Source organism: Bos indicus, chromosome 17, assembly GCF_029378745.1.
Source record: "Bos indicus isolate NIAB-ARS_2022 breed Sahiwal x Tharparkar chromosome 17, NIAB-ARS_B.indTharparkar_mat_pri_1.0, whole genome shotgun sequence".
NCBI classification, from domain to species: Eukaryota; Metazoa; Chordata; class Mammalia; order Artiodactyla; family Bovidae; genus Bos; species Bos indicus.
In genome coordinates this window covers 4,386,203-4,398,639 of record NC_091776.1, presented here as the reverse complement: position 1 = coordinate 4,398,639, position 12,437 = coordinate 4,386,203, and the positions used below count along the sequence as shown (strand labels likewise).

At 44.3% G+C, this 12,437-nt stretch overlaps 1 protein-coding gene across 9 annotated transcripts in view; it reads left to right on the top strand.

The window, feature by feature from the left end:
* The window catches only part of TRIM2 (tripartite motif containing 2), a 186,734-nt gene that overhangs the window by 108,919 nt on the left and 65,378 nt on the right, over positions 1–12,437 (top strand). For 2 of the 9 annotated variants that reach the window (XM_070770106.1, XM_019977430.2), the window contains exon 1: positions 11,740–12,048. The exons of 6 other annotated variants lie outside the window; for them this stretch is intronic. Coding sequence is in view for 1 of the 3 variants with exons in the window: in XM_070770104.1 (XP_070626205.1) it covers positions 9,170–9,172 (3 nt within the window). In the remaining 2 variants the exon portion in view is untranslated. Of the gene's footprint in view, positions 1–8,934; positions 9,173–11,739; positions 12,049–12,437 lie in introns of those variants that run through there. One more of the 9 variants, XM_070770104.1, reaches the window with a different exon arrangement.

The window sequence follows — 12,437 nt, the reverse complement described above, 5'->3', positions numbered from 1 at the left end:
GGTCAACAGACATGAACTTTTGTAAGGTTCTCTCTGAATTATATCTTGGTTAAAAAATAATCCTTTTTATGGGACAGAGAGGAAGGAACGCGGGGAAGAGGAAGTCCGGGTCCAGCAAGGTGTTACCAGCAGCGCAGCCGCGCCGGGACCTTCAGGTCAGGGCCGTGCCCCTCCCAGCTCAGGTCGTGGCTGGGCCTCAGCCCCGGCCTTGGCAGGGCAGTCACTGGGGGAAATTTGCCACCTAGAATCCCTGACTCTAAATCCCAACCTGGTAGTCAGAGCCACTGCAGTGATTACTTAAACAAGGTAAACCGCTGAGGCAAGCCGGAACTTGGCGCTGCCTTGGGTTTAATTGTCCAAATGGAAAGTGTGATTGTGAAACTGGCGGAGAGAAAAACAACCCTCGGTCTTGATGTGCTCATCAGAATGGACATCAGTAATTAGGGACCCAGAGTTAGGACTGGGAGCTTCTCTTCAGGGGATGCTCAGGACAGATGGTCGACTTAAACTTAGTGAGGCCAAAGAACAGTAAAACAAAAGAGCATTTTGTTTGCTTGCTTTTGCTTGTTATTTTTGTCATAGTCAGAGCAAGACAAAGAATAAGGAAGGGTTAGCATGCTGCTGGGATGTCTGATGGATTGCAGAATCGTGTTCTGCTTCAGTTTTTTGTGTGAAGGACATCTTTGGGCTGAGAAGGGGCTTCTGAGGGCAAGAAGAAACTCAGATAAGGAAAGGCCAGCAACACAGCGTGGTTGTGGGTTCGAGCTGCCAACCAGACCCACAAGACACAGAGATTTTAATATTATAGTATGGTTAGTAATCATCGGCACAGGAGGCAAAGCAGGCAGCATAGCACCTTCACCATGTTGCGAGGCTCAGAGCTTCTTGCCCCGCTCCCCTACTTGGGATGTGTACCAGAGATAAAAGCCCGCGGAGGAGAGCACAAGTCGTAGCCCCTTTTCCCACCCACCTTTTACACCACTCCAGTTGTGCAGCCACCTCGGAGTTCCGCTCATGCACACCAGAAGTAGGCAGATGTAACATTCTTCCATGTATCTCAACTCTGTTCATGAGAGAACGCTGCTACGGGAAAGCCAGGCCCTTCTCAGGTGGGTCTGCATCAGCCCAGGCCTTGTGGTAGCCTTTCACCCATAGTAGAGGCTAGGGGTTGAATTACCTCCCTCAAAAAGGTATGTTCAAGTTGCAAACCCCACTACCTTTGGGTGTGGCCTGTCTAGGAAGGGCCGTCCTGACACCTGAGACCCAATCAACATGCCTGTGACTTGGAGGCAGGAAACTCTGTCCCCAGGAGTGCTTCTGAGAGGTTCTGCTCATGTCTCATGTATTTTTGGGTCATCACTGCCTAGTACACCACCTGGCATATAATTATATGTAAAATGTATGACATTAAATGGTAACCCCCGCTCCCCTCCCCCACAAAAAATTAAATGGTAATTCCAAGATGAGTTCTGGTGTGAGTTCCTGGGCTTTAACTGGGTCAGCTAGTTCTGTTTTCATCCACAGAACCCCACTAGGTTAAGGCCAACTTGGACCATCTCTCTTTGCAAGAACACTTTTATAGGGAAGATCGTTTCTGCTTCATCAACCATTATTTTCAAACAGTCCCCTTTGGTGTAGGACCTCTCCACCCCACTGAAGAATGACTCCTAGACTCCAGGGTGAGCAGTCTGTGCTGCCTCTGCCAAAGGAGAGGAGAGGACTGCCTCCTGGGGCCCAAGCCAAACCATTCACTCAAGTTGGTTGCAAAGAGTCTGGACTGACAAGAAGAGCCTGGTTCTGAGGGGTCACTTGTGGAGTGCTGATCTGTAAAATCCATCCTAACAATATCTCTTCTCCAGTCACTCAACCCTGGACTGGAAATAATCATTCCTTACCATCTTCTTTCAGAAGACCATTTGGCAACAATATTCAGAAAGGCTTTTGGAAACAAAGATTATAAAATAAAACAAAACAACAACTAAACTAAATGATGATTTTATTAGGTCGACTTTATAGGCGCCTAGTTTTAGGCTGCCTCCTCCTAGTTGGTTGCGTTTATCTTTCCCTGAAAGACATCCCCTCTCTAAACAGCTGGGTTTGTTGCACTGTGGGATTGGCTGACCCCTGTCCCGGCCTTTGCCCATCCTTGAGGGGCATTGTGGCACCGTGAAAGAAGAGCTATGCCAGCCATAAGGCCCGAACTCTAGTTCAGCTCACTGCCCAATGGCCGCTGCACTCTGGGCTGGTCTTGTAAACCTTCTGAACCTCGGTTTCCACTAAAGTAATAAGATACCTGCTCTTGTTACTGCCCGCAGCATGACAGGCCGATAAGTAAGGCAGGTTGTTGGGGCGAGGAGCAGCAACTGTATTCAGAAAGCCAGCAGGTCAAGATGATGGACTAGTGCCCCAAACAACCATCTTCCCCGTTAGAATTCAGGCTTTTTTTTTTTTTTTTCCAACAGAGTCCTTATTTTGTTTTATTTATCTATTTTTTGGTTATACCATTCCAGCTTCCCAGGTGGCTCAGTGGTAAAGAATCCATCTGCCAATGCAGCAGACACAGGAGACCCAGGTTCAATCCCTGGGTTAAGAAGATCCCGTGGAGGAGAAAATGGCAATCCACTCCAGTATTCTTGCCTGGAAAATTCCATGGACAGAGGAGCCTGGTGGGCTATAGTCCATGGGGTTGCAAAGAGTCGGACAAGACTGAGGGACCTCAGTTTCCTGACGGGATCAAACCCAGGCCCACAGCAGTGAAAGTGCAGAGTCTTAACCACTGGGTGGCCAGGGAATTCCCCGGGCTTCTTTTCTACTAAAAAGGGAAGGGGTGTGGTTGGTTGCAGCAAACCTTTTGGTGCCGGAATCCTTTGTTCTTGCAGCTATCGAGTCAAAATGTTCCTGTAAACCTCCTAAAAGACATTATTCTCTGTTCTGCAACTTTTTATCTTATATGAATGGAAACGTGTTATACTTTTAAAGGCCAGAACCTTGAGAGAGGGCCATCCTGTATATTTCAGGCCTGTAGACAGCCTTCTTAACTTAGAGCAAAGGCAACAGAATACAAAAGTTAAAGCAAAAGAAACAGATCCAATATGGAGTCAGATTTGTCCTTCCCTGTTAAATTCTGTCTCTGGGTTTGCTTTGCTTTGTATTATGAAGGTGCTTTCTAAATTCTAAACCACAAAGCAGGTGCGAAGAATTGCCTTTCCATAATGGTGTCTGATCCATCTATTTTCCAGCTCTGAGATGAGCAGAACCTTTCCATGATGCTGTATCGCTCATCCGTTTGTAGGGCTCTGTCACTGCACATCTGCTTCCTGGCTGCTTGCTATGTGACAAGGCACTGCATCGGGGCTGTGGGGTTAGAGGTAAGAGATGGAGCTGGCAGTAATTTCCAGCAAGGGATGCTGTGGAGCTCATGAGCAGACATCCAGTCCACACGGGGATGGGAGGGTCTGGGATGGAAGGAGCCACAGGGAATCCTTCCTAAAATGTGGCTGTCTTTGTGGAGTTCTGGAGGACTTGAAGGAGTTAACCCAGGAGAGGAGTCAGAAGAGCTTGCGCGTTCCTCTCAGAACAAGCAGTATGTTTCTTGCATTGGTTTCAGCAGAGTGAGGGGACAGAGATACTTGTAGGAGACCCGCGTTCCTCTCAGAACAAGCAGTATGTTTCTTGCATTGGTTTCAGCAGAGTGAGGGGACAGAGATACTTGTAGGAGATCCTCCCGTGTGCTGGGGGATGGCAGGCATCCTGCCTCAGGCACTAAACCTCAGTAGTATCTCCTCACCCCCAGCCCCCAGACAAATAATCAGTAGGACAGTCAAAAATGCCCCTTCCCATTCCTGAATGCATACCCCAGCGCTCCATTAGGGGGATCGGTGCCCTTCCCGGGTTGAGAAATTCTGCTTAAAAATGCATGGTGGCATGACTTAGGAACCAGAGTGTCACTGGGAAGGCTACAAGGAAAAAAAAATGTGGAAGGCAGAGGGCAGATCATAAATGGCCCTAAATGCCATCCTAAGAAGTTTATGTTCTAGCAGAGATGTCCTTGATTGGAGATAAGTAGACTGTACACAAAGGACTTTGAATTGAACCTGACACATAATCCATCAGTAAATTTCAGTTCTCTATCTCCCAGGGTCCTGCCAAGCCCAGTTCTATTAGCACCTCTCATGTCTTACACGTGTGCACTGTCTGTATACTTCCTGAGTGACCGCAGTCCAACTGGCTGAGGACAGTTAGCTCTCTAACGTCTATTCAACTGGAGGGAAACACTGGGGAGAGATGAGACAGCACCCCGAAGTCCGCATGGCACGCAGCAGACTCACAAGGATCTCGGGCTCATCTCTGCTCCTGGGGCTTTACCCTCTGGCTGCAGAAGGTCTCAATGCAACTCCAACCCAGAAAGAATCTATAGTTTCTTTCTATAGTGGTTTCTAAACAAACCACTAGTCAAGGACTTACCATTCCCAACTGCAATTGTCTGCTTACTCATCTATCTCCCACTCTGAGCTGTGATCTTCCTGAAGGCTGAGCCACCGTTCTGTCTGTCTCTGTATCCTCAGAGCCTGCTCAATGCCTGGCACATGCTAGACATTCAGTGATTGAGTGAGTAGGTGAAGCTTCTCTGACTGCAAGCCAGGCAACAAGACCAAGGATCTCTCCCACTTTTTCACCATCCTGTGAGAACAGAGACTCACTCCAAGTGTATGCCCCACAGTTTGGGTTGAGTGGAGGGGTCAGAAGAAATGATGTCAGAGGGGAGGACTAGATTTCGATGAATTTGGCTACTGGATTCATCATGGTCAGTAAATTTCATCAGAAACACAAGAGGAGAGGAGAGGCCTGTCTTAAGAAGTCAGGGACTGTTGTGATAGCCTGTCTTAGGAAAAAGACGTTGTAGCTTTGGCGTGGGATGTGCCTGCCTTTAGTTACCAGAGTGGGTTCTAATTAAATTGTAAACTTCTAGCAAACACCTATATATGAATGTTTATCGGAGAAGGCAATGGCAACCCACTCCAGTACTGTTGCCTGGAACATCCCATGGATGGAGGAGACTGGTAGGCTGCAGTCCATGGGGTTGCTAGGAGTCGGACACGACTCAGCGACTTCACTTTCACTTTTCACTTTCCTGCATTGGAGAAGGAAATGGCAACCCACTCCAGTGTTCTTGCCTGGAGAATCCCAGGGACAGGGGAGCCTGGTGGACTGCCGTCTGTGGGGTCGCACAGAATTGGACACTACTGAAGCGACTTAGCAGCAGCAGCAGCATATATGAATGTTTATAGCAACATTATTTATAACAGCCAAAAAGTTGAAACAACCCAAATGTCCGTAAACAAAATATCCATCTGCTTATCTGTACAATGGAATATTTTTCAGCCGTATAAAAGAACGAAGTACTGATACAAGCCACATGGATGAACCTTGGAACTGTTCTGTAAGTGAAGTAAGCCAGACCCCTAGATCAACATTATTCAGATCAGATCAGATCAGTTGCTCAGTCATGTCCGACTCTTTGCGACCCCATGAATTGCAGCACGCCAGGCCTCCCTGTCCATTACCGACTCCTGGAGTTTACTCAGACTCACGTCCAGCGAGTCAGTGATGCCATCCAGCTATCTCATCCTCTGTCGTCCCCTTCTCCTGCCCCCAATCCCTCCCAGCATCAGAGTCTTTTCCAATGAGTCAACTCTTCGCATGAGGTGGCCAAAGTACTGGAGCTTCAGCTTTAGCATCACTCCTTCCAAAGAAATCCCAGGGCTGATCTCCTTCAGAATGGACTGGTTGGATCTCCTTGCGGTCCAAGGGACTCTCAAGACTTCTCCAACACCACAGTTCAAAAGCATCAATTCTTCGGTGCTCAGCCTTCTTCACAGTCCAACTCTCACATCCATACATGACCACAGGAAAAACCATAGCCTTGACTAGACAAACCTTTGTTGGCAAAGTAATGTCTCTGCTTTTGAATATGCTATCTAGGTTGGTTATAACTTTCCTTCCAAGGAGTAAGCGTCTTTTAATTTCATGGCTGAAGTCACCATCTGCAGTGATTTTGGAGCCCAGAAAAATAAAGTCTGACACTGTTTCCACTGTTTCCCCATATATTTATTATATGATCCCATTTGTGTAACAGGCCAGAATAGGGAAATCTGTAGGGACAAAAGACTGAAGGCAGGAGAAGGGGACGACAGAGGACGGTTTAGTTGGACGGCATGACCAACTCGATGGACATGAATTTGAGCAAGCTCTGGGAGTTGGTGATGGACAAGGAAGCCTGGTGTGCTGCAATCCATGGGGTCACAAAGAGTCGCACGTGACTGAGCGACTGAACTGAACAGATAGAGACAAAAAGTAGATGAGTGGCTGCTTAGGACTGTGGGGGATGGGAAAGTAGGGAGTAATAGCTAAAGGGAACAGCTTTAAAAAACTTTTAAATTGAGGTATAGTTGATTTATAGTGTTGTGTTAAGTTTCCAGTGTACTGCAAAGTGATTCAATTATACTTTTTTCAGATTCTTTTCCATTATACTTCATTACAAGATGTTGAATATAGTTGCTATGCCATACCGTAGGACCTTGTTGTTTAACTATTTTCTATCTGCTAATATATAAAATCGTATGTGTATCTGCTAATCTCAGAGTCCTAATTTATCTCTCCTTTGATAACCATAAGTTTGTTTCCTGTGTCTGTGAGTCTCTTTCTGTTTTGTGAATAAGTTTATTTGTATCTTTTTTTTAGATTCTATGTATAAGTGATATTGTTGCAGGAAGGTGGACCCCTTCCAGGGCCTGAAATTGGGCTCTTGTCTAACACTCGGAAATGAATTGCCCGAGGAGACACATGTGCTGACAGAGCAAGAGATTTTATTGGGAAAGGGCACCCGGGTGGAGAGCAGTAGGGTAAGGGAACCCAAGAGAACTGCTCTGCCACGTGGCTCTCAATGTCGGGTTTTATGGTGATGGGATTAATTTCCAGGTGGTCTTTGGCCGATCATTCTAATTCAGAGTCTTTCCTGGTGGCGCACGCATTGCTCAGACAAGATGGATGCTGGCGAGAGGGATTTTGGGAAGTGGACAGACACTCGGTGTCTCCTTTCGACCTTTCCCGAACTCTTCCAGTTGGTGGTGGCTTATTAGTTCCGTATTCCTTATCAGGATCTCCTGTCATAAAACAACTCATGCAAATGGTTACTATGGTGCCTGGCCAGGGTGGGCGGTTTCGATCAGTGTGCTTCCCCTAACAACATCACATGATACTTGTCTTTATCTGGTTTATTTCACTTAGTAAGTTCATCTCTGGATCCATCCATGTTGCTGCTAAGGACATTATTCCTTCCTTTCATAGCTGAGTATGTTCTGTGGTGCATGTATGTGTATATAGTTACCACATCTCTACCCATTTGCCTGTCGATGGGCATTTAGGCTGTTTCCACGTCTTGGCTGTTGTCAGCAGTGCCGCTGTGAACATTGGGGTGCATGTATCTTTTCAAACTAGAGTTTTCTCCAGATCAATGCTCAAAAGCAGGATTGCAGGATCATATGGCAACACTATTTTTAGTTTTTTAAGGAGTATCCATACTGTTCTCCATAGTGGCTATACCAGTTTGCATTCTCAGCAGCAGTGCTGGAGAGTTGCTTTTTCTTTACTCCGTCTCTTGCATTTATTGTTTGTAGACTTTTAAATGATGAAAACTGTACACTTGAAGTGGGTGAATTGTGTAGTAAGTGAATTATATCTCAATAAAGCTGTTAAAAAACAGAACTTCTAAAGCAGGTTTAACCTGAGCTTTTGAGAACTGTGTACTACGCCAATTTGGGCATGTCTCTGCATTTTTCTGGATTTGTCAAGTTCACCAAATTCTTTGTGACCTTCCCCTCCTGCCCCTCTGCAGAGCTGAGTGCCCCTTCACCGGGCTTGCTGCAATGCCTGATTACATGGAAAGGATTTAATGAATATTAATATTATTAAACATGCAAATTCAGTTTTTATCATTTAAATAAAATAATTAGTGTCTACTTTTAAACTAGTAACTAACCAAGGAATAGAAAGCAATGCATTTCTTTCCCTGCTCCATTGCTATAGAAAGGGAATGATTATGGATTCCATTCTGATATATAGGATTTTTATATTCTAAAGTATTGTTTGTAATATGAAGACCTAACTTTTTATGTGGCTTCTTGCTGGTCATTTTTGTTACCAAAGCCTTTTCAGGATCAGTTAAATGACCTGATAGAGGAGTTATGTTAATATGTCAAGTTTGACAAGTTTCTAACCTTTGAGAACTATGGCGTCATCAGAAAAACAAAAGGTTCTGTTGGCCCCTTGAAATAAATATTGACTTACATGATTTTTCCCTGAATGATTAGAACAACAAAAAACAGAGAAATATCATTTGCATGATTTGACTTTGAGGAACTGTATTTTATAGACCCTTTCCTGGGTAAGACCAAGAAAGGAAAAAGTAGAGCCTTGTTGAACTGGGCTGTTTTGCATTTTAAAAAAAACTTGCATTGGTGTTTCAAGCTAGTTAAAAAATCTAAGGAAATAGATTTTTTTTTTTTTCCTTACTAAGGGAGGTGAGTTTGTGCTCTCACACTCCACCCAAACAGTCTTCTAAATTCGAACTTTTCCTACTGAGCTCCCGCGTGCCTAATTTCTTCCTGGGATCTTTGGCCACTGCATCCCCTTTTGCTTACTTAGCGGCACACCCTCTCTCCGGTTAGTAAGCCTGTCGGCTGTGAGCGCAGGGAGCTGGGCACAGACAGTCCTCCCCCTGGTAACCGTGCAGCCCGGTTCTGGTGATGGTGCCTCGGCCCAGCACAGGAGCGTGGAAACAGCTGACTGCTGACTCAGAGGGGAGCGCAAGCCACCCACGAATCTCATTGCAGCTCGCTGCTGCATCCCGATCCCATAATCCCTTGCTTGGTCTGCTGCAGTCTTTTCAACAGACGCTGAGTGAGAAAAAGATGTCCTGGGAGATAAAGGTTGATTGGTTTCAATACCGAAAGGGGTCTCCCACTTGTTAATGACCCAGAAACGTCCCTGCCGACTTTCCTGAGCCTTCTCTTGTCTCCTCCATTTTTCTCTTCCTCTCTTCTGTTCATGAGCTGGCACATCACTCCATAGAGCAGAAGATATGCTGGGCTGCTGATGATGGCTGCACTGCATGGTAGGGAATTTTAACCAGTCTCTTTGCATGGTGCTTCCAGACTCGAGACGTGAGCAGAAATGTGCATTGTTCTTTTGGGTGGCTGCGGGCTGCAGCGCCAGGTGGGGGAAGATGTCGTTCTTTGCCTCGTTCATTAGTCTGTCTGCAGAAATGGGTAGGTCCTCGGTGTTCATGCTGCTTAGTCTTAGGCCAGGGGAATAACTAATTCATCCTGCTGCCTCTGTTCTGGCGTTTACCCCTCTCTTCTCTCTAATGGTGATGTAGTATGCTCTGTAACTATCAGTCAGAGGGAGACCCACTCTGCTTAAACAAAAGCATCAAATTAGCAAGAATAGGGCGATCATCATGCCAGATTTTTCTTATCAAGTTTCTAATGTGATCGAACTGGATCTTTATTTTTACTAGTTTTATTTTAGTGTGTATATAGGCCTATTTTAAATATAAGATTTTTTTCCCTGTGCATCTCGCTGTTGGGTACAAAAATGGGGATGAAATGTTTAATTTGCAGGATTCCTTCCTCGGTACCCCAGGGTAGAGGAGACTGTGTGATTCGACCCTCCCCCACTGTGTGCTCTGTTAGGGAACCCTGGGGTTAAGTGCCACAGTTCCCAGTTACCATTGGAAACCCAGTCATTCATAATGCATGACTCGACCCTCTGAATTCTGAATGCCATTGATGATCAGAAAATGTGCAGGAGAACATTTGGGGCCTTTTCTGACTTTTTTTTTTTTTTTTGCTGCCTTTGAAATAGACTCAAATCTGGGTGGAGTTCAATGGCAGCACTACATAGAAAGGGGAAAAAAAAAATCTTGGGTTGGACCTTAGGTTTGCTTCCTGAAACAGTAGGCATCATTTTTGTATCCAAGAGCTGTTTGTGCAACGATGCCCCACCCTGCCATTATTCCTTATTGGGGTGGGGGGCAGGGGATTAGGAGAGCAAGTAGGAAGGCTATTATTTTAAATTAAAAATGGAATGTTAATTAGTAGATTTCTGAACCCAAAGGTCAAATGATATTTCTGTCTTAAGAAAAGATGGTTTCACTATCAGCTTTAAGGAACAGGTCCATAGATTCAGAACGAGGCATTTTAAAAATTATTAGTTCAATTCTTTGGTTTAGATCATCTTACAGTAGTTTTATTCCTCATGAGTAAATTGTGAGTGGTTTTTTGTTCTCGGCTTTGTTTTAATCAGACTGTGTAAGGAAAACCATTTGTTTGCCCAGATTCTTCAATCGATTTCTTAAGTATTAGGATTCACTCCTGCCCACTGTGAACCTGTTTCCCGGTGCCTTTCAGTATTTTTGGACAGACGCTTTAGCAGCATCTTTCCTAACCCACTGTGTTGTTAAGTAATGCACGCCCCTCCAGAGCGAGCACACAATGAGAAGTTTCGTGTGTGCCGTGGTGGAGAAAGCAGCTTTTTGTTGCAGAGATGTGAATAGTGGCCTTTCCTAAACCTCCAAGTGTTTCTTTCCAGTTTTCTCCTAGAAAGACACGAGGGGTTGGCATTGGAAAGGTTAAAACACTGCTGAATGTAAAAATGTTCTCTGGTAGAATGTGCTGTTTCAAGAAACAAGAATACAGCGTATATATAACCCACACATTTTTAAATGGAGAATAAAATCTATACATATTTTCACCATAGTTAATGTTATAATCCTGGGATGACTTAATTTTTTTATTTACATAATAACAAAAGTTGAGTGATTTTGTTGCTTGTGAAATATGGTAAAAAAAAATACTCATTCTTTGTCTTACTAAAGTAAAAATGTCCTTCACTTGGATTTCTTTAGACATTAATTTCTCTAAACTCAGGACTTTCTTTTACCTATTCTTATTAAGTAGAAAAAAATCCTAAACATGTAGCTATTTATTTAACTAAGCTTAATTTTTAAGACTCCCTTGTGCTTTTTTTTCATTACCTCTCTGATAAAACTAAGACTTCAGCCAAATATTTATGTGTATTATTGAGATGTATAGGAGAGAAATACTTCCAAACTTAAAAATTGCCACAAATTTTTTACAGTCATTTTTTTTTCTTTTAAAAAATGTGACCAAGTTACTTCTAATTGTGGTAAAATTCTCATTTGTACATACCCGTGATTACTTTTCAAAAAAAAAATCTAATACCATCTGTGTCCCTTTATTACTTATATAAGAATTTTAGTGTAGATTTATAGGATCTGCTTTCTATTAGGGTTCTTTGAATATCATTATTATGCAGTTGATCAGAATTGACCAGATCAGGCTTCCTCGAAGAATTTGCAGGTTCAGATTAGACCAAATACTGAGGAAAAAGAAACCAAATGTAATTATTCAAATAACATCACTGGAGGAGATATTCATTCCTGCTTTTTACATGCCAGGCTCCCCTTTTCTGCTTTACCCACTCTGCGTTCATATTCTCTATTGAGAATTCCATTCTTCTAAGTGCTTTTATTATTATTATTAGAAACTTATTAGTTTAAGTAAACATTTATTCTAATCAACAACAGATTTAAATAATACGCTTCCGGGGGGGGGGGGAAAACGTATTGCTGCTATATACGCCTGTGTCTGTTGAAGTTCCGATGTAGAATAGATTTCTCTTCCCCTTTCTCGCTAATCTCACCCACCTCCTGGGGCTTAGGGCCCTGGCTGCCCTCTGCCTTTCCCCAGAATATTCAGCCTCTTTGTGTAGTCCCCAAAGAAAGCAAAGGAAGAGACTTGGCAAGGTGATGGATGTGGGGAGAGGAGACCCCACTCACCCTGACTGTCCCAGGGCACTGTCAGATGAATGTCAATTAGCCTGACGACTTAACACTCCCCATCACACAGACCCAGCCTTCTGGAACTTTGAAAACCCAAAGCAGATCTTAAGAACTGACTACGGAAGGTGAGTACTTTCAGGAAGAAGGCAATGGCAAACGTTGGCAAACTAAAGAAAGAGGTAGAGGAAACAGGCATAACTGTCATATCACAAGTTGGGGGCTTGGCTTAAAAATCAGCTTCCATATGGTCAAGCTCAGCAGTCTAGGGGAGCTGTCATACATCTGACCCTGGGAAGGAGAACCCTTGGAAAGCTTGGGCACACGCCTCCCTGGAGACAGAAGTTAAAGCCGATGGCTTCCTGAGGCCCCCTGCCCCGCCTCCATGCACACTCACATTCCTCCCATCAAGAAAGATACTGCATCTGGCTTTTCTCATTTACAAAATGGCCCATTTGGGATAGAGGCTTGATTGAACTGGAAATAGGTCACCCTGTTTTAATTTCACTGAAGATTG